We start from the raw sequence: 18,871 nt of genomic DNA, 5'->3' as shown, positions 1-18,871 counted from the left end.
AACAAGGTTTCACGGATTCTGCAGCTTTAGGTGGAAATAAATAAAAGTAAAAATATAAAAAAATCTAACCCAGTAAAGTTTGGAAAGGCATGAGCTTTAACTCCAAGGATTGGAAATCAAGCCAAAGGTTTGTTTGTTTTTTATCCAGTGATGGAAATGCTGCCAGATCAGCATTGGTAAGTGTCGTTTTATGCTGGCTGGTGCCAATCACTAACTCATGACCATCATATACTGTAACACTGAATGCGTTTTTTTTTAACGTGAAGAACCGAGATTTGAACTACAGTAGTACAGGCAGTTTCGGATACACCTCCTTACAACTCACAAGCGTCACTGTAGTCTTAACATTGTCATTCTTCCCAGTGGGATGCTGGCAAATGAAGATCTCTTGCAAAGCATGCAGCTTTGTGCAGCACTGCTGCAGGGCCGTCCTGTGAGGAGTTGTCTAGTGTGGCACCAGCCGCCAGACTGCTTCTCCATGCTGTAGGAAAATGCCACCGACAGGTCACATACTTCACAACTGATGAATTTCCATCCACTCTGCTGCAGCTATGGCAACAAAAACATTCTGTGAAGAACACAGAAATGCTTAACACTAGAACTGTAATAGGGAAGGTCAAGGGACTAGGACAATCTAACATTAGCCATGTTAATGAGGTCGATGACAAATAAATGTTCTGTGCAGTATTCCCTGTTGTAGAACCTAATTACGCTATCACTCACATAAACAGATTTCTGTACTGATCCTCTGAATGCACCAGGTAGAATTTGTTAAGTAAACCAGAGCCCTGCTGTGATTTAGCACACGATGGAAATGCTTTCATTGAAGAGCACAGGCTGCACAATTGATTGGTTAATATATACTGTATACTGTATATTCAACCACATTTTGTTTTGGTTCCTACATGGAGTTTATGGATTTACTGCAAATAATTGGCATGATGCCCTTGAAAAATTGATTTCCTAAAATTTAATGTGTATTGAATGTTATACTTTTGCTTGTTATTACCAAGCCACAGGCATAATTCTGTACCTAGGGCACATTGTGCCTCATCGGGCTTTCTCACTGCTGTCTTTCCCTTTCTAGAGAGCTGTGTCTGTGACGGTAATCTTTAGAAAGACTGAGACAGACCCCCGTTTCAACCGGCCACCCCACGGAGAGGGTCAGGGTGTTGCTGTCAGTGCTGAGTCTGCACTGTCCGTGAAGGGAGAGCTTCACTGCCCAGTGGTGACAGCTCAGCACCTTTTTTGCGCATATACTGTACTCAATTGATCCCAAATCGACAAAAGAGAGGCCAAATCAAAATCTTTCATTGAAACCGAACATCAACAGGGACACTATTACCCGTGTCTATTACAAAGCCTGGGTCTCTGATCTATGTAGGAGAAAGCTCCAGAGCACAGTCATAGGTCCGAATTTATTCAGTTTAGCATGAGCTAAAAATTGACATTATTCCTTGCAACTTGTGAAATCGTTGGCACTAATCCTTAATTCTCCCCAGAAAGGGAAAGAATGTACAGTATAGAGTCCTGCCTTCTGTCATGTTCTGATCTGATTCCTTTTGTCATGGTGTTACTTATGTCTGGGGAGGTGCTGCAGAGATGCAGTTGTGGGGGCATTTAGCTTTCCTGGTGTTTTATGAAAAGAGACATGACTCCGTTCTACGTTGAGTGGAAAAGCACGCCTTGCCCGTGTTTTGGAACTCCATACAACCCTTGGATACCTTATTCTAAGACACCCAAAGCACAGCCAAGAGCTCAGCCTGTAAGCTATAAAGAGCAAATTTGTATATTCAGTACCTGGAATAAACAACTCTAACAGCTGAATCAATCAGTGATCTGCTACAGTCCCTAGCAGTGCCTGTTTATGAACTTGCACCTTCTGTCCAAAACCTAGTTCTGTGCAAGCCAACACAGACTCATGTACAGTAACTACTCGGTAGCGGTTTCTGTTTTTTAAGATACCAGTGTTACAATCTTGTCATCAAGCGTTACGAGCAATGAACCCCTGCACTTATATTAATTGGCTTATTTCTCATTGAGTGACGGTCCAGAAGGAACAGCCATTCCTTGCAAACCTCACATTAGATAATTGTGATTGATGTTTCATAAAAGCTGGTCCTTATGAAATATGCATGAAAGGCTGCACTTCGAGGCAAAGTAAAATAAATCAATGACAGACAATTTAGTCGGGTTATCATATTGTTGGTCATTTTTTATTTCCATATCTTAAGTCATGACTGCCACACCTGCTCACAGAGATGTTTAAAGACATGGCTAAGGACTACCGATTCCTGATGAAAGTTTAATCCATGCTTTGCACAGTTGCATGAATGTTCCTCTCTAAAGTCACTGCATGTCTAATAGTAGTCAGATTATGGAATTGTTATGACAAAGAGGATACAATGAAAACTCTTGTCTTTAAATTAACCTTGCTGAAGTGATGATATTCCCCAGACAACTCTACTGAGCAAAATTGATATTGCTGCATAAGATCTTCCAACTCTGATTCTGTGTCCTAATGTGTATATCGGTGTATATTACTTCTGGCACACTATCATCCATTTGTTTTGATACTTGCAGCGGTTTTGTGAGAGGTTTTAAATATGAATTATTCCCTTCTGAGGTGTTGAACCAGGACAGTATAAATATTGCACTCCAGAGAAGGATTATAAGTGTGTAATATGTAATAGGATAAGGGTTGTTCCAGACTTTTTTTTGTATATTTGTTAAAATCAGCTTCTTATTTATAACACCTGTATCGCTCTGCCATACCTGTGGGCTTCATCATGATTTGTGAAGTGCCCCCTCTCATTTTCTTCTTTTCAGATTTTACCCATGTCCAGTGTTATACCACTGTAATGTATCTTCAACTTTTGTTATTTGGAATCTGGGATACAGACAAATATGACCTTTAAGATAATACGTATACACAGTTACTTCGATCCGTTTCTGAAAGTAATTGATGAACAAAGTCCTTTAGTAGCAAATAACAGTGTTCAAGTAAAGGTGCTTTGAGAACCCTTCTTAGTACAACAGGTTTACTAATAGTGCTCACTCTCAACAGACATTTGCAAAGGAACAGACAAATAGTTTCCGTAAAGGAACTCCACATCACATCAAATAACAAAACGAAATCCTTTTAACAACAGGCCCATCTCCTGCAAAATCAATCAGAACGCAGACTTAATTGAAAGACCCCATTAAGTTGGAGTCTGGAACAGACCAAAAATGCAGGCAACTGTTCTGCAGGAACGAACAGCAAACTGACAGGCGGTGATTTACTGCTGGGTTTAAAACACATGGAAAGACTTTCTATTTTATGGCTGTTGTATACACGGGATTATAAATACAAAGACTCAGGCACAGACGCAAAATAGATTTCCTAGTTTGAGAGAGCAACTGTTTATTCTGAAAATCTAAAGACCACTGGTAAAACATGATTGAACAGTTTGGGAACAAGGGGAGACTGCTACTGCCCTTTGCCTAACCACAGTCACATGTGTTTTGTGCTGCAAACTATTTCTTCAGCACGAGTGTGAATGGGGTGGTGTGCCAGTCATCACAATTACAACTAACCCTGCTGCTGGCTAAGGACTCACACAACAAACCCTTCACATTACATTGCTGTGCAGGCATTTCTGAGTGTTACTAGTGAATGAGCAACCTACTGTATCAATGGCGCGTTGTGGTAAGGTTGCACTTAAAGGGATTTGTAGAAAGCCAGTAGTGAAGTATAGTCTTCTCTATATAGACAATGGCGACTCGATAGCATCAGTCTCTGTGCTTTCCCCCTGCTGACTGCACCAGCCCTATCCCCTGTTGAGTACAGGTAACAACACTTTGCCCATTTGAATTACCTCCAGCATTAAATGATTGTGAAACATTTCACCTTAGTTGGATGCACTTGTCTGTTGCCAGTGCAGGACTAATAAGAGTGCTATTAACAAGATGACAGGTGAATGTGCCTTGAACAAGATCCTCACCCCAGGGGCTCGCATAGTCTCATGGAGGAGGCAAATCACTCTCGCAGAAGGGAATTCAATGCGAGTCACTCTGAACGGCTCTGTGGTGTTTACTGAGAAGATGTTGATTAAGAAACATTTTTGTAAAGACTGTGAAAGAAGTGCTTTTACATAATGCAAAGCCGTGTCGGAGAGGTTTTTCATCATAAATATGTGAGGAACCAAAAGGATTGTAGAACTGGTAGTTTCATATATACTGTAGGACATAGGAACCACTTTCATTTATTTTTAGTATAGCACATGCGTTCATGTAAAATTAATCACATTTGGTTTCGTTATGCATGCGTTTTCATGTAGGCCACAGTATGCGCGAGGTTTTGGACAGCTTCGCGGTTCTTGTCTGCTATTGGACTCTGCATTTCCTTTGATAACAGCGTCTGTCTCGTTTGTCAAAATCCAGGTCTTAGCCACTCAAATCGTTTCAACAGCAGATTTGCATGAATTAAAATGTTTTACGTCTGGGAAAAAAAAAAACCACAGCTCTTAAAATATGTCTTCTGGAAATGAAATGAAAACGTCCGGTAAATATAAACAGACTCTGTACAATAAAAGTCATAAATCCTACTGTAACACAAGCCAGCCGTGTATAAGATTGTCTGAAACATTGGTAATAGCTCGGAGAATATTCATAGATATATGGGGGGCGGATGACAGGCGGAAGCAAGGGCACAAAGCGACACGACAGGGTGGACCCGAGTCCACAGCAGGGCGCAAAAATGCATAAATATAGCGTGTCTTTGGAAGCTAGCTGGAAACTGGAACAGGCAGTAGAAAGCCGAAAACCCTGGGGGAACATGCAGACTCCTTACAGAAGGCACCCCAGTCCGGAGTCGAACCCAGGACTCGGAAACTGCGAGGACCACTTAAAGTCAAAGTGGCCTCCACCCCTAGTTATTGTAACAATAAGAATTATATATACGGTATCACAAATAACACATTACATATTACATTTTTCATGCATGTTCAAGAAAAGAGCCCCCGCTTTTTCCTTTTAGAAACTGAATAAACGACATCAGACGGGCTTAAAGGTCCGTTACGCACAGCCTGTTGAGAATGTACTCTGTATTTCGGGATCATGCGTTCGACTGCGTTCCCGTCAATAAGAATTGACACCGACCAAACCGTTGTGGGTGCTGCGAAGTTAAAACGATGATTGAAAGACGCACACACACACAACAACAACAAAAAAGTTTGTTTAAAAGCCCCGCGACGTTGCCGCAGCCCAATTAATCAGTTTCAGGCGCGACAGTCTTCGAACCGTCCAGCTCCGGTGCGGCCATGCCGATGTGCAACCCGACGCGTTTTAAGACCCAGAAGACGGGCAGTGACAGGGGCTGTCTGAAACTCGGTTTGCACATCGCTTGTGAAAAGCGGCTCCAGTCCTAATTCCTCGCTCTGCGTGCGCCGGGTCTAATCTCTACCACAGCAGCGCCGTGCAGTGCAGTCCAGCGCCTCCACTCAGTTTTAGCCGGAATGGGGATGCGACGGGGATTTTCGCTCTCGCTGTAATCTAGTAGCATGAAGCAGAAAGGACCCAGATGTGCACACCAGAGGGATTAGAGGAGAGAAGCGCAAAATGAAGACACCAATGGTAACAGTTCCTCTAACTCTTTCCCCCCTCCTCCCCACCCCACTCTTAAAATGTTTAATCGATTCAAGGATTTTATTAGTTCTGTTAGAAATTAGTGACTGGTCAGGCTTTTGCGTCAATTGTCATCAATATTACACCACACGCACCGGATTAACGGAGATGATAAAATACGGTGGACGCAGCTGTCTCTAATTTTGATTTGTTGTTGTTGTTTTTTTAATTTTGTTTTTCATACATCGTTCGGCGGCGCTTAAAGCATATGACAACAGCAATGAAAAAAAAGTTAAGTTTTTTTTTATTTTTTCAACTCAGATATTTAGTTTTGTAAAAAATATTTTCTTTGAACAGCAAAAGTGAAGTTATCTTTACTGGGAAATGATACATAGTCCTGCAGCTGTAGCATTCGAGATGTACTGTATGTACCTGCAAGAAGGTGGTCGATTTTTTAGATGTGTTGGCAGACATTGTCTTATTTTACAACAGAATTATTTGGGAGAAATAATTTACCCTGGTCGCCTGTAAAATAAAGAAACCCTTCATTCTTACGGAGCAATTAATACCACACCTGTAATTTTTTTTTAAAAAAATACAGCAGAATATCCGAAAACACTGTTTACCTTGTACTGTTAATACATCTCTCATTTAAAATTCTAATATGATCGCTCGATCAATCAACTGATTACAGATCCTTAAATTGCTGTACTATTTTCTGTCTGTAGTCCACCAGAATTGGTCTTTGATTTAGTCTTTTGTGCACGATACTGTATTTATACGAGAGATGTAACTCTGTCACATTCGTACAATAAAATCAATACTGAAGAGTGCCAGAACCTCGTGCTTTTATCTAGGCAAGGATGTGTTTGTGAAAGCACTGATACAACATTTTATCTCCGAAATTAATAGCTTTTTCTAATGATGCAGATGAAAGCGTTGTACTGTACTTCCCGTTTCTAAGTTTTTCTGAGGCACCGTCAGCTGTCAGTACGTGTAATAGCACTGCTGGTGTAAAAGACTCAACGATATTTAAAGGTTAAAGAAATGCAAAAAGAACTCGCTTTGAATCTGCCTTTCTGACAAATCCTGTAGCAGCAATGTCCTTAAGCGCTCCTTGTTTGCAAGTTACGGGCAGTGATGCGCTGTTTTGCTCTCTTGTCTTTGCTCAGCGCCATGGGATAGCTGTGTTTTTAGCTATTACCATGTGTACCAGCTTGTTGCTCGTGTACAACAGCAGCTACAGCAACACGCAGAAACTCCAAAATGACTCGGAGAGCCGGGAGCACCAACCCACGAAGTTGGTGACCAAGCCACCAAGAGCCCAGGTTTCACCCTTGCAGGGATACAGCAGCATCATAGATCACAAGGTAAAACCGTTTAAACTTGGCAGAATAAGTGTGGTTCATGATCTGTTTGTCTTAATCTGACAATCTGTCATTGTGTGGAAGATGAAAATAAACTGTATGTTTTATATCTTTCACTGATATAGATTAATGGCTGTAATTTAGCATACACGGAATAATTCAGTAACATGCCATTTGTATAATTAATTAACATAGGTATTTGGCCATCGAGGATGTCTTTTTACTGTCTTTTTTAAAAACAGCATCTAATTGATGCCTGTGATAATCTATACTGTATGCATGAAGTGGTAACACTCTTAATAAGTTGCATGGGAGTCAATTATTTTGTGCACTTGCAGAGTATAGCTCTTCAAGCAGACAAAAGGGGAGACGCACAAAACAACATTAATATTATTACAGATCACTTGCACAGAAAAGACAGTTTGCATACAATACTGCTTGTCCCATGCTAATTTAATATTGCAGCATACTAAGGGTTAGTGCTGGCCTGTTTGCAGGTCATTGCTTGGCCCTCTGTTCCATACCATCACGCAAACCTGATGGTCTGATCTCCGCAGGATAGCACTTTAGACACACGATAATCTCACGGTCCAGCATTTCATGATCACTAAGTTCTCTACATTGCCGGTGCAAAAGAGCAGTGGAAAGGCTTTGTCTCTTGGTGTTGGCTTGTGTACACATACAGTGCAGTATGTAACAGATAGGCTTCCGTTTGAAAACCATCTGCATGGTTCCCTTCTCAAGATCTCAGCAGGAGTGATCAGAAACTAAAGAATGGGAAATGAATCCAACATACAATGGCTCGTGTTGCCCGTTCATATGGAGTTTATGTTTTTAATTCATGGACATTCCTTTTTTTTTTTTAATCGCCCTGGCCTTAATTCTGTGTGTTTATCCAGTAGGTTCAAGATAAGGATAAATCCGCATGGAAAGGACTGACAGTCAATTTCTCATTTTCACACATTGGTGACTCCTTGTAACATCCTTGTAACACTGCTGCAGCATTCCAGCCTCCTCCGGCTCCCCTTCGCACACCTCATAATTACACTTAATTTAACACTTATCCACAAATCGCTAGTACGGCTTCCCATCCTCCACGAGTTTCTTCCCCCAGCCCGTCTGTGTTCAGTATTCATCTGACGTCCAGGTAGAATTGTTTAGGCAAGTACAAAAGGAAATCCTGTGGTACTTTTAATGGGTAATTGATAAAGCTCCTGAAATTTCCCCTGGGTGAGGGTTGACAGGCTTTGAAAATCTCTGTTTCACTGTGCTCTTGATTTATTTATTTTTCAAGGCCCGTAGTGAATTGTGCAGGGGAGGGGCTGGGGATGCGGGTTTTCATGTCAACAATCCCGCGATTAGCAGATTATCAGTTACAACGGTGCCACGACTGGTACGCTTTTAAAACCCCGAGGATCTGCAGGCGCGCATTAAGGGCTCCGAATCATCGGTCAGGTGCAGATTGCCCCGGTGGTTATTGATGTCACCGTTCACACCTTGTCTGGCTCTCCAGCAGGCTGGTGATACTGTAGTTCGAGAACCGAATCCTTCTTTTTTTCTCTTGTTTGGCTCTGAAGATTGGAACGCTCTCTCTTTTCTGTGTGTGCACACCTGAATTTAAGTCCAAAGACAGGGAATGGCATCGTCGCGTCAAGCAGGAGGAGTACATGTTTTAAAATTAAAATAAGTGTACATGTTTTCTGAACAAAACTTAATCTTTGTACTGGTGAAAAATAAAAAAAAAAATCTGTTTCTCAAGATGCCATGAAACCCCCTCCGTGGTGATTTAGAGCTTCAGCTGTAGCCGGGGCTCATGTGTATGATCTTGTTGCTAGCGTGTGGATTCTCAGTTAGCTCAGCCCTGCGAGGCATATGGCCGCGATATTGTTTCTTTGGCTCGGCTGATACAAGTTATTAAAAATCTGAACCGTCTTGCGCCCAGGCGGCTGTGAAGTATGTCCCAGTTTTATTTAAGATTTCCAACTTTCAGAAAGAGTGATAAAATAAGATGTGCTGTGAGGGCTGGCTTCTTTTTTGCTTGGGGCAGTGGTTCCCATCTCTGCTCCCAGAGGAACACTGGGTGCTCGTTTTCATTCCAGCAGAGTTCTACATCTCCAGTGCTAATTGATGACTTAATTGATCTGCTTGCTTGTATAGACTTTTATTTAACTTGTTTCTTTGGTCAGTCCTGAGTGTCGAGTATACCCTTACTTCAAGGATACTGTTTCTAACAGCCTCAACACACAGAACGTTATGCAGCTTCTTCTCAACTTGCTTGCTGCTACTTCTGCCTAAACATAACAGAACATATGTTGATAAGAAACAGACACAGGTGGGAAGGCCAGTGTTTCAGACACGCCCACAGTGGGAGGGGCATTCCCACAGGATATGCCTACAGTGGGAGTGGCAATTCACAGGGTACGCCCACAAAAGGGGGTGACAATGCATTAGGCATGCTCACAATGAGCAAGTTTTTATTCTGTTTCCAGTTGGTTACATTTCAGGCAACACAGCTGAATGGAAGGCAGTTCTGAAACTCAGAAATGCATACTAATTAGAAGTCCCATTTGACCTTTTATGAGCTGAAAGCAAATTTAAGAATATATCCCAAATAGAAAACTGAAATCAATTAGCCTGTGATTAAAAACCTGGCTAGAGGAAAATCAGAACAGACAACTTTCCTACAGGATCAGGAACCATGGGCTTGGTAACCTACTGTATCCTTTGTGCTGGACATTGTAGCAGATTAATACTGCAGGAAATCTTTCCACACTGGAAAAGCACAATGAGAGCTGGTGAAAGCTGTGTGATTAAAATATTTTGGGGACTGATGATTAAATCGTTTGTGACTACATATTTCTCTCCAAGCAGAAATCAGTCTGAACGTGGAGAATCAACGGATGACAATACTAAAACCTGCACCTCTGTGTCAAAGGGTGTCTGTCTAATAGCTGTAGCCCTACAGATATCAGGCACAGGAAAGGCTGATGAAGTCTTCAGAGTAATGTCTTGATATCGTTTCGGCTCTGTGAAGGTATTGATTTCTTATCTTGCAACGTTTGTTTGTTGGCAAAGCTGCAAAACTTAAATATCTTTCACTAATCATTTTAACGCTTTATTCACATTTGAGATAAGCACAAAGATGAGTTGTTTTTTCCGTTTCCAAGACATTTTCTTTCTCTTCAATAACTGTTAACATGGATTCCTTATAGCGGTGAAAAAGCACAACGGGGAAGTGTTATCCTCGCATTTTATTTCATTTTGTTTTCAGAGGAACTGTAATATCTGAACAGATGGTATTTACTTAGAAGTATCTCTGTAGGGCCTGATTGTTGTGGGGCGCAGAAATTGGGGGTGCAGTGCGAGGAGATGGGCGAGGAGGGGCTGTGAAATACTGGCCGCTAAGGAAAAAAAAGAAACGCCGTTTATTGGATGCTTTTTTACTGAAAAGGGCTTGCATTAAAAAAAATCGAACCCCCTGAATTTTGTTTTTCATTGCTTCTGAGGGTATCAGTTGTCTTATTTTTTCACAAAAGGCACACAAAAACCGGGCACTGTGATTATACGAGCTTTGCTCATCTACTTGACTTGACATTGGGAGAACTCTGCTCTCTCGGGTCTCCACGTCATCTGTGATGTACTGCGTTGTTGCACCTACAGTATTCAAGCCCCTGTACCAGACAGGGGAGTGCCTGTAAACTAATCACAATGCAGGTAGAAAACTCCTGAGGCTGATTGCGCTGTTTGCTGTCATTCCCCCTGTGTGTGTGTGTGTGTGTGTGTGTGTGTGTGTGTGTGTGTGTGTGTGTGTGTGTGTGTGTGTGTTTGAGTTACTCAAACTACTGAGTTACTGCTCTTTAAAAGGGTGCTGCAGTTTCTCCACAATTGCTTTTTCAAACCAGCTAGCTCAGGAGGCAGGCCAATAAAACTCCATCCAGACAGTACATGGAGTTGCATGTTCTCCTCTCTCTGTAATGACTACAAGTGAGACTTATTGAAGCGAGATACTGCTTCAGCCAGCCACATCGGGGCCCTGCGCTTTCCTTTGTCTTCTTAATTGACCCAGACTGCTTAGTTGTGCTTTTTTGCCACTTGCCTTTCTGTTTCATCCGACTCTACGGATCTGACACTCTGACCTGTGGCGTGGCTGACGGGAAGCACAAGGGTTTGGTGCTTAGGGCTGGCGGTTCTGGGTTCGTTTTGGGCGTTGGGAATCTTTCTAAGTGGAGTTTGCATGGTTTCTCTCAGTTCATGTGGATTGTGTGCTCTGCTTTCCTTCCATCTTCCAGAAACATGCTGGCTTGCTTGAATGGTTGTTCTAAATTGCCCCTTCCTATGTGGCTCCAGTTATGGACTGGGGGAGAGCCAGTATGCTCCCGAGATATCACATTATGCTGGAAGATTTCAAATTGTGGAAACTCTACTTTGATCCAAATGCAGTCACAGCAAAATGTTATCGGTTTTACTCTAGCAGTATGTTATACTTGAACACTTGTCTCAGTGAAGTTTTAAGTGATAGTAACCTGTAGGTGCACACATTTCCCATCTTCTTGGCTGAGTCTGCAGCGAGATGTCAGCATATTCCGTTGAGCAGCTCAGTGCCAGAGAGATGGAATTAATGCGTCCAGCTCTGCAATCAGACGTTCATTTTCCTGTTTCAAAAGTAGAAGAGAATGAATCAGCTGGCAGATCCTTCCCCTTCCACATTATCTGTGTCGTGTCCCTATTTATCATCAGATGCAATGGACACTAAAAAGAAACATTTGGGCTGTGTAACATAAAAATAAAGCGGTCTTTTTCTTGCCTGGGAGCAGAAAGTGTGAAGGGAGTTCAATTTGAAAGCCCCCCTCAGTGCTCATGCAGTAGCAGTGTTCCGCTCCAGCGACATAGTTCTGTCCACACTAACAACAGTACCTGGCCTGCTCCGCTCCAGGTCTTATTGCTCAGGATGATGTATGAGAGGAGGGGAAGACGCATGGTTAGTTACAGAGAGACAAATAGATTTTAAATAAAGGTCTGGACGTAAGTCATTGTTTTTTTTTCCTTATCTTAGCCATTGCAAGAAATTTTGCAAAAAAAGTGCCAGCCAAATTTAGAATAATAATTAAAATAAGTATTATTCTAAAAATAAATAATGAGGGGAGTATGTTTGACCATTTTACTCGATTGGAAGTTGGGGAGCCTCAGCCTCCCCTGGCTGGCAGAGCTTGTTTTACACACCCTGGACTCGGTGTAAAGAAAGGTCTGCTGCTCCCAATTCTAAATGAATTCCCTCTCAGAGTCCAGCTGTGCCCCTGAGCCCTTGTTTTACTGCCCAGCAAGACATCTTCCCTTGGGTTGAGCCTTGTTTTATATACTTACATCCAACCTCCTCTCTGCCTCCTTTGTTAGCTTATAGACTGAAAGGATATGGAGCATTAAAACTTCCACCAACGTCCGGGAATCGTTCTTGTTCTTCTTGGATATCTCTCCTAAGGCTATAGTATTATTTTTGTCGTAAGGCGACCGCTGAGCTCAATATTCTCGGCGAGGTTTTACTGGTGTGTTGTAAAGCTTGAGCAGAACGTGCCTGGATTTAGCTTCTCTGCTCTCAGGCATTCCGTTTGCCTTCTTTGTTGCTTTGCCTCATTGTCTCGATGAGGACAGAGCCGAATCGGGATCGCTGTAGTCTGGGACCTCCTGTAGGTAGAGATCGCACATGCGATATGTGCAGTATCGCCAGCATGGATCCCTTTGCGCTTGTCACAGGGTAAAGTTGCATTTGTCAAGTGTCTGCCCAGTCCAGGACATTGTCTTTTGGTCATTCACATGCCACTGTTCCGCCAGTATCCTGAATACGCCTCATTTCTTGACATACACCTGGGAAGACTCTATCATGTCTTGATTATTTCTTTGTTGGGAGCTGTCCTAGCCCATGCAGAGACCCCGGGTCAGTTGTGCTACAGTTACCTGTTGTGGTTTCATATCTCTTTATTATCTGTAATCTTCTGTTATTAATCTACTGTTGTCCTGCAAGCTCTTCAAAATGCTTTTACAGTTCCTTTGCCAGCTTCAAACTGAATGTTTAGCATTATTTTTTCTGCCTCTGTTGCGATATTCTCGTTTGTCTCTCTTTTGGCGATTCTGATACCTTTTGTCAGCCGTGCCTGTAATAACCTGGCGTACTGTGTCTTTCTGCAAGCTGTAGATCAGCCCCCTTTTTCATTATTATTTTCTCTCTCGGATCGCCGAAGCTGTGTGCTGCCACGCCGTGCTTACACCGGCTGTGGTGGCGCGGTCGCGGGACGCGGGGTGGGCGGGGTTCTGCGATCACGGGGGACGTGGGCAGGAGCGGCAGAGCGCGAACGCGCATCACGGTTTTCCACGGGCTGCTCCGCTCCCGCACCGCATGGAGTCTGCCCTCATTGCACTCCGTTTACACCTTCTGCCCAGGAGATTTCCAGGATGCAGACCCTCGGCAGGCAGCTTTTCTCAGTGCTAATTTAGGTGCTCCGACGCAGCTGGTGGAAATGTCTAAATGAACCGACGGCGCCTTGGTAAAGCAGGGCCCAGACACTATGTCCAGCAGACTGGGCAGTGTCTGCAAAATAATTGGAGTCTTATTTTAATCCTGAATCTTCTTCGTGTTCTTTAATTAAGTCCCCTCCAAGCTTCAGCTCTTTGGCCTAATAAATAAAGTGACTCATTTATAACGCTGTGTTCAGTGTTATTGCTGTCATTAACTTGTGCGCATAACATTTTCAGGGGTAATGATTTCGGTGACTGTAGTGGTGTACTTGACAAACAAGCCTTTATTGTTGATTGCCGATTGTTTATAGTTTGCCTGAGGCTTCAGAAGGTCCGATCTGCATTATACAGCAATGCTCTGTATTCGCTGAGACCCAGGCACAGAGGCTTCTTCTTGACAGGAGACGGAGAGATTCCTAATGTAACACTTCCCTCTTCCCTGAGGATCCCAGAACACCGAACTGCTGCACATTCTTTCATTTCAATGTCATTTAAACCCTTTGAAGCTGAAATTTCATAGGGTAAAGACTGTATTTATCAACAATGTACCAGAAAGAGAGAAACAATTCTTAAATGTTTTTTTTTACTTGACAAATAGGGAAAATTAGCTGGTGCTCCCTGGTTTGACGTAAAGGCAGGCAGAGCTAAAAAGCATTTCACGGGGAATAACAACATCTCAAAATCAAGAGCTTTGTGAATTTATTGAGTATTTTCAAGTATAAACATTTTCAAGTAGACGGTTAAGGGGACAACTCCTGGCCATAGAATGAGGAGGCAAGGGCACAGAAACGGAGATCGTAGGAACGTTCAGGCACAAGGAGAGTGCAGTGCTGCAGAATGTCAGAATTTGTTCGCATATTTGCTTCTCAAGACTAGTGACAGAGCTGCAAAGAATACCTTAATGAGCGACCAAGAAGGCAGTGCCAATTTAAAATGAATGATGTTAGAGATTTCTTCCAACTATGACCCTAAAGAAAGGCAGTGATAATAAGTGGGTATTATTCAAAAAAGTAAATGTTGATGGTAGGACGCCTGCTGAGTCAGAAGTAGGACACCAGACAGACCGGAGCCCGGGGAGGTGGCCTCAGAAGCAGCAGGGCCAAAAGTGCCAAAGTGTTGGGCTGTGTTGCATGCCAGGGATAGATGGAAAGGAGGACATTATGTGAGAAAAGAGAAGACGGACATTAAATCTATAGGTACTGTAGGACGCCGGATTGAATCAGGAGGAAGGAAACTAAGGCGAGAGGCACCAAAGGAGTTGTGCTGTGTTGGATGCCAGGGATCGTGGACGTTAAAAACTGCAGGACACCTGCTGACTGAGCCACAGGTAGGGTGAAGGATAGGCCCAGGGTCGAAGAGCTGGCGTCAGGGGTAGCAGGAGCCGAGATGAAGCAACTTATTGCAGAAGGCACAAAAAGGTATTGGACCGTGTCGGATACCGGGGACAGCAGGAGTAGGATCGTAGCGATCTCCCACCTCACTGCCACCTGCATGACTGCATAGACTGCATGAGCAGAGCCACCCTTCCAGCTCATTCGGAAGAGTCAGATTCTTTCTGTGGGGGAAGAACAGGGCAAATGGTCAGGTCCCCAACATCTGTAACGGGTCTCCAAAGCAAAGCTGATAAGGAAAGGCAAAGGTACAAAACGTGGGGTGGCAGTCATCAGGAGTTCTGGCCCTGGGCTGCCATTGTGGTGTGCTGGTCGGTGGTCTCTTCAAGAATGAAGAATTCATGTCCCATTTTCTGTCACAGGCAGCTCTGAAGATCATATCTTTGAAAATTGTATGATAGGATGTGAATATAATGACATCCCTATTGTAAAAGAGCAATGTCTTGTGATTATTTCTGTCCTGAGTCAACATAAAGGCTGCCATTTTTTAATCAACAGCGGGACCTGCTATAGTGCACTGCTAATCTCATTACTTACCTTACAGTTTAAAAAAAAGGTGGGACTGCATTTAAGTCTGTGAACAGGTGGCACATCTTTACACTAGGGGTGGTGGGAGTGTGGAACTAGTAGCCCAGCTACATTGTTGAAGCCGAACCCCTGGCTTCTTACAAAAATCCTCCGATCAATGAGCATCTACCAAAGCAGTTTTTCTACCAAACTACCAAACAAGCTTGTTGGACTCCATTTCCTCCTCTTTTGTCATCTTTCTTGTCATAGTTTTTATGCCTTCGTGATCCTGTTGAGTTATTTAAGACGAGTTCTTATAAATTACCTCTTTTACACACATGATGTGAAATGCCAAATGTTTGAATGTTTTCCATGTTGATACAAAATATTGCATTATGTAATAATGTCAGTAGACAATCTGACTTTTTTTACTATGATTACACTCCATTAGTCACCCAGTTATAGTTGACATCTTTCACATTACATCAGCATCTGTGCTTTTAGATCTCTGTGAATGCATTTTATGTTTTTTAATGTGTTTTTTCCTAGAAAATAGTTTTCACCTTTGATTTTGTTATTTTGTGTAACTAATTCTCTGTCTCATATGAAATAATATTTCACAGACGTGATCATACATTGAATAAATACTGCATGTTGTAAATACAGTAATGCTAATGGGTTTAGGACATCCATACAGCAGGAATTAAGTAATTTGCAGATCTGTAATGGTTAACAGATTGCAAATTAATGCTACAAAATATTTAAAATAGGAAAGTCAACTTCTGTAATGGCTGTGGTTAAACCTATCCACACGAATGATTATACATTCCAATTAAACTCACTGTTCATTTTGTTTACATAATGTGCATTTTAATAAAGCAGGAAAAGTGGAAAAACTGGATTCAAATCCAAAGAAGCTGAGATGTAAATGGCATACAGTACATGCCATCATGCAAAATAAAAATATTGCTAATAAAATCAAGCAAATGAATAGGTCTTATATTCTTTAAAAGCATTTATAGTTGTGTAATGCATTTGGCAGTAGTACATTCTGTTTACAGGTCGAACCCACAATCTGTTGGATTTGACATTCTTCTAATTAGAAAAAATCTGTGCATATTTCACTCATAATACTACTAATGAGAGTCTTTATCCTACAGTAGAATGTAGGATATCTACATTTTACATTCTACATTTACATCTACATTTTAATAACACAAACGTTACAGAAGAATTTCTATACTGTAATATATGTTTAAATTACGAAATTCAAAAATACTGTACATTCAGAAGTATCCATCATTGTCTGAAACATATCAGTATATGTTTTTAAATCCTGCTATTTAACTCTCAAAAAACAATGAGATGCACATTAATTGTGGCCAAAACAATTGCACCTCGTATCAAGTTTTCACATTTTAATGTGTTATTGAAACAGAAAAATAGGTCATTCAAAGCTAGGACCAAAGCTAATTTAGTTAAATTATGTGGTAAAACCTTTCAGAAATGTTTCTAAATCCTGGTTTTTGCAGACAACTAATGTTTTTCTGATTTTTATTCTATATAAGCTTGTAATTACGGAAGTTTATTGAGCCTTTAATTAAGCTAATTCTAAAGTAGTTGTTTTATTTTTTTTTAATTCTCAATCATTGGTCTCAGAAAAGCCCAGGTTTAAGTTTAGTTTCCAAGACACTGAGTGATCAGAGCTCTTTTCTCTCCCGCAACTTGTGTAATAAACTTACAAACCAGCCTGACAAACCTACTGCTAATTCGTCATACACAGACAGAGGTGGATAGCATATACTGTATTGTGTTAAACATATTGTGTATCAAGGAACTCAGAGCACTCAAAACACCGGCTTGTTGCACTTTCCTAAAAAACTTCCAAATAAGGCCTTTCAAGAAGAAAAATTCCTCAGTCTGTTTACCAGCAGCGGGTAGAAACAAGCATAAGAATTTGTATGTAAAATATTTTTTAAACAATGTCCACTTGTAGTACACTTGGCACTGTGCTCGGCAAAGCCTTGAATGAGCCTGTAAACTGGAAGTATGTCAAATTAAAGCACTGATATTTGATTCTATTACTATTACATTACTGCTGTGTGGGCCGAACACCACTTAAATGAAGAGACCTGTCACTAATTAGCCATTTGATTTGATTTGTGTGAAATTGAAAAATTATAAATGTATTCAATGGGATTATAGGTTGAATGAAGAAAAAGAAAAGTGAGGAGCAGGGGCCTCTATATATAATAGATGAAATGATTCCTAATAGAAACCTGACCTTTTTTTTCAGACTGAATTGAGGAGCTTAGAAACTCATTGGCTTGCATTACGTGTTTTCCATTATCTGAGAATTTTATTTCCTGTGACAGGAGTGTGGACTTGGTATCTTTTTAAGCTTAGAATTAAAGCCTCTTGTTTTCTGGGGATAGCTCAGTTTTCCCTTAATGCCACACAAATGAGAGGAAGAGGAGGTGTTTAAATTAGTCACATTGACAGTCTATTTTGACGATTTTACAGCTTACTGTAAGTCCCCAAAACAGGGTAATAATAAGATAAGAATACCAATCCCTTGCACTTTGTAGCTCTTTTCCACCTAATGGATTTCAAAGCTCTTCATAAACCCTCTTCCTCCAGCACCCATCACCTGGAGGACACAGGGCCATTGTTCTGCACCAGAGGCCCCACTGCACGAGATTCTCCACTCTTCCATGACTTGAGACCTTGATCAAAATCGGCTTATCCTCCCCGGAAACAAGGCGAGCTTCTCAAAGTTTCCCACCTGCCCTGACAACTGAACAGCCGAAGCCCCCCCCATTTTAAACTGGCCCACTAAGAGCTGAGAAGGTCAGCCCCGTGCTGTTACTAAGCATGGTCTCCTTTCACACAGGTACCTAACTGCCCCGCTCCCACTCTGTCTTCCTGCTGACGTTTGTGTGACGCAGTGCCTCTGAGCCCTGGTGTGAACCCGCTCCGAGCGAGGTGTTTGGTCTTGACTCTGAGCCAAGCGAGAGAATAAGGCGTACAGCATGCAGAAAATCCTACGATTACAGTGGCTCCCTTATAATGTCACGCCAATTTCAGTGAAATACTGTAGATGTTGACCTTTTAAGAAGTCGTCTGCCTCCGTACCCTCTCTCCAAGCTGGCCTTTACACTTGGTAATCACCACACATGTCAATGCTGTAAATCTTCCTCAAAACAATCTGGTGTGCTTATGATGTGCTTAAAATGCGTCAGTGTGCCCTTTGTGTGAATCATTTTTTTCTTTCAAAACAGGGAGGGATAGAAAGGACTAGAGATGTTAATCAGGAGCAAGAAAAGACAACATACTGTAGGCTGCTTCCTGTTTCCAAATCGCATACGGCTTGTTTCAGAGGTTATATTATATAATGCAAAAAACAGATTCGCCTTTTATTTGTAGGTTGAAGATGATGCCAGCACTTGTCTTGAAGGCACTGTGTTTCCCAGATGTTTCAAATGACAGTTC

General features: G+C 41.9%; 1 protein-coding gene across 1 annotated transcript in view; it reads left to right on the top strand.

Moving 5' to 3' along the window:
- The first annotated feature begins 5,336 nt into the window (after positions 1 to 5,336).
- st6galnac5a (ST6 (alpha-N-acetyl-neuraminyl-2,3-beta-galactosyl-1,3)-N-acetylgalactosaminide alpha-2,6-sialyltransferase 5a) overlaps positions 5,337 to 18,871 on the top strand; it is a 42,536-nt gene continuing 29,001 nt past the window's right edge. Inside the window, exons 1-2 of the mRNA XM_088597969.1 lie at positions 5,337 to 5,616; positions 6,780 to 6,977. Of these exons, the coding sequence (XP_088454095.1) occupies positions 5,602 to 5,616; positions 6,780 to 6,977 (213 nt within the window). The 5' untranslated portion in view covers positions 5,337 to 5,601. The remainder of the gene's footprint in view (positions 5,617 to 6,779; positions 6,978 to 18,871) is intronic.

This window comes from Lepisosteus platostomus, chromosome 11 (assembly GCF_059453375.1).
Source record: "Lepisosteus platostomus isolate fLepPlt1 chromosome 11, fLepPlt1.hap1, whole genome shotgun sequence".
NCBI lineage: Eukaryota > Metazoa > Chordata > Actinopteri > Semionotiformes > Lepisosteidae > Lepisosteus > Lepisosteus platostomus.
The sequence above is the reverse complement of the archived record's forward strand: the minus strand, read 5'-3'. Positions and strand labels throughout refer to the sequence as shown.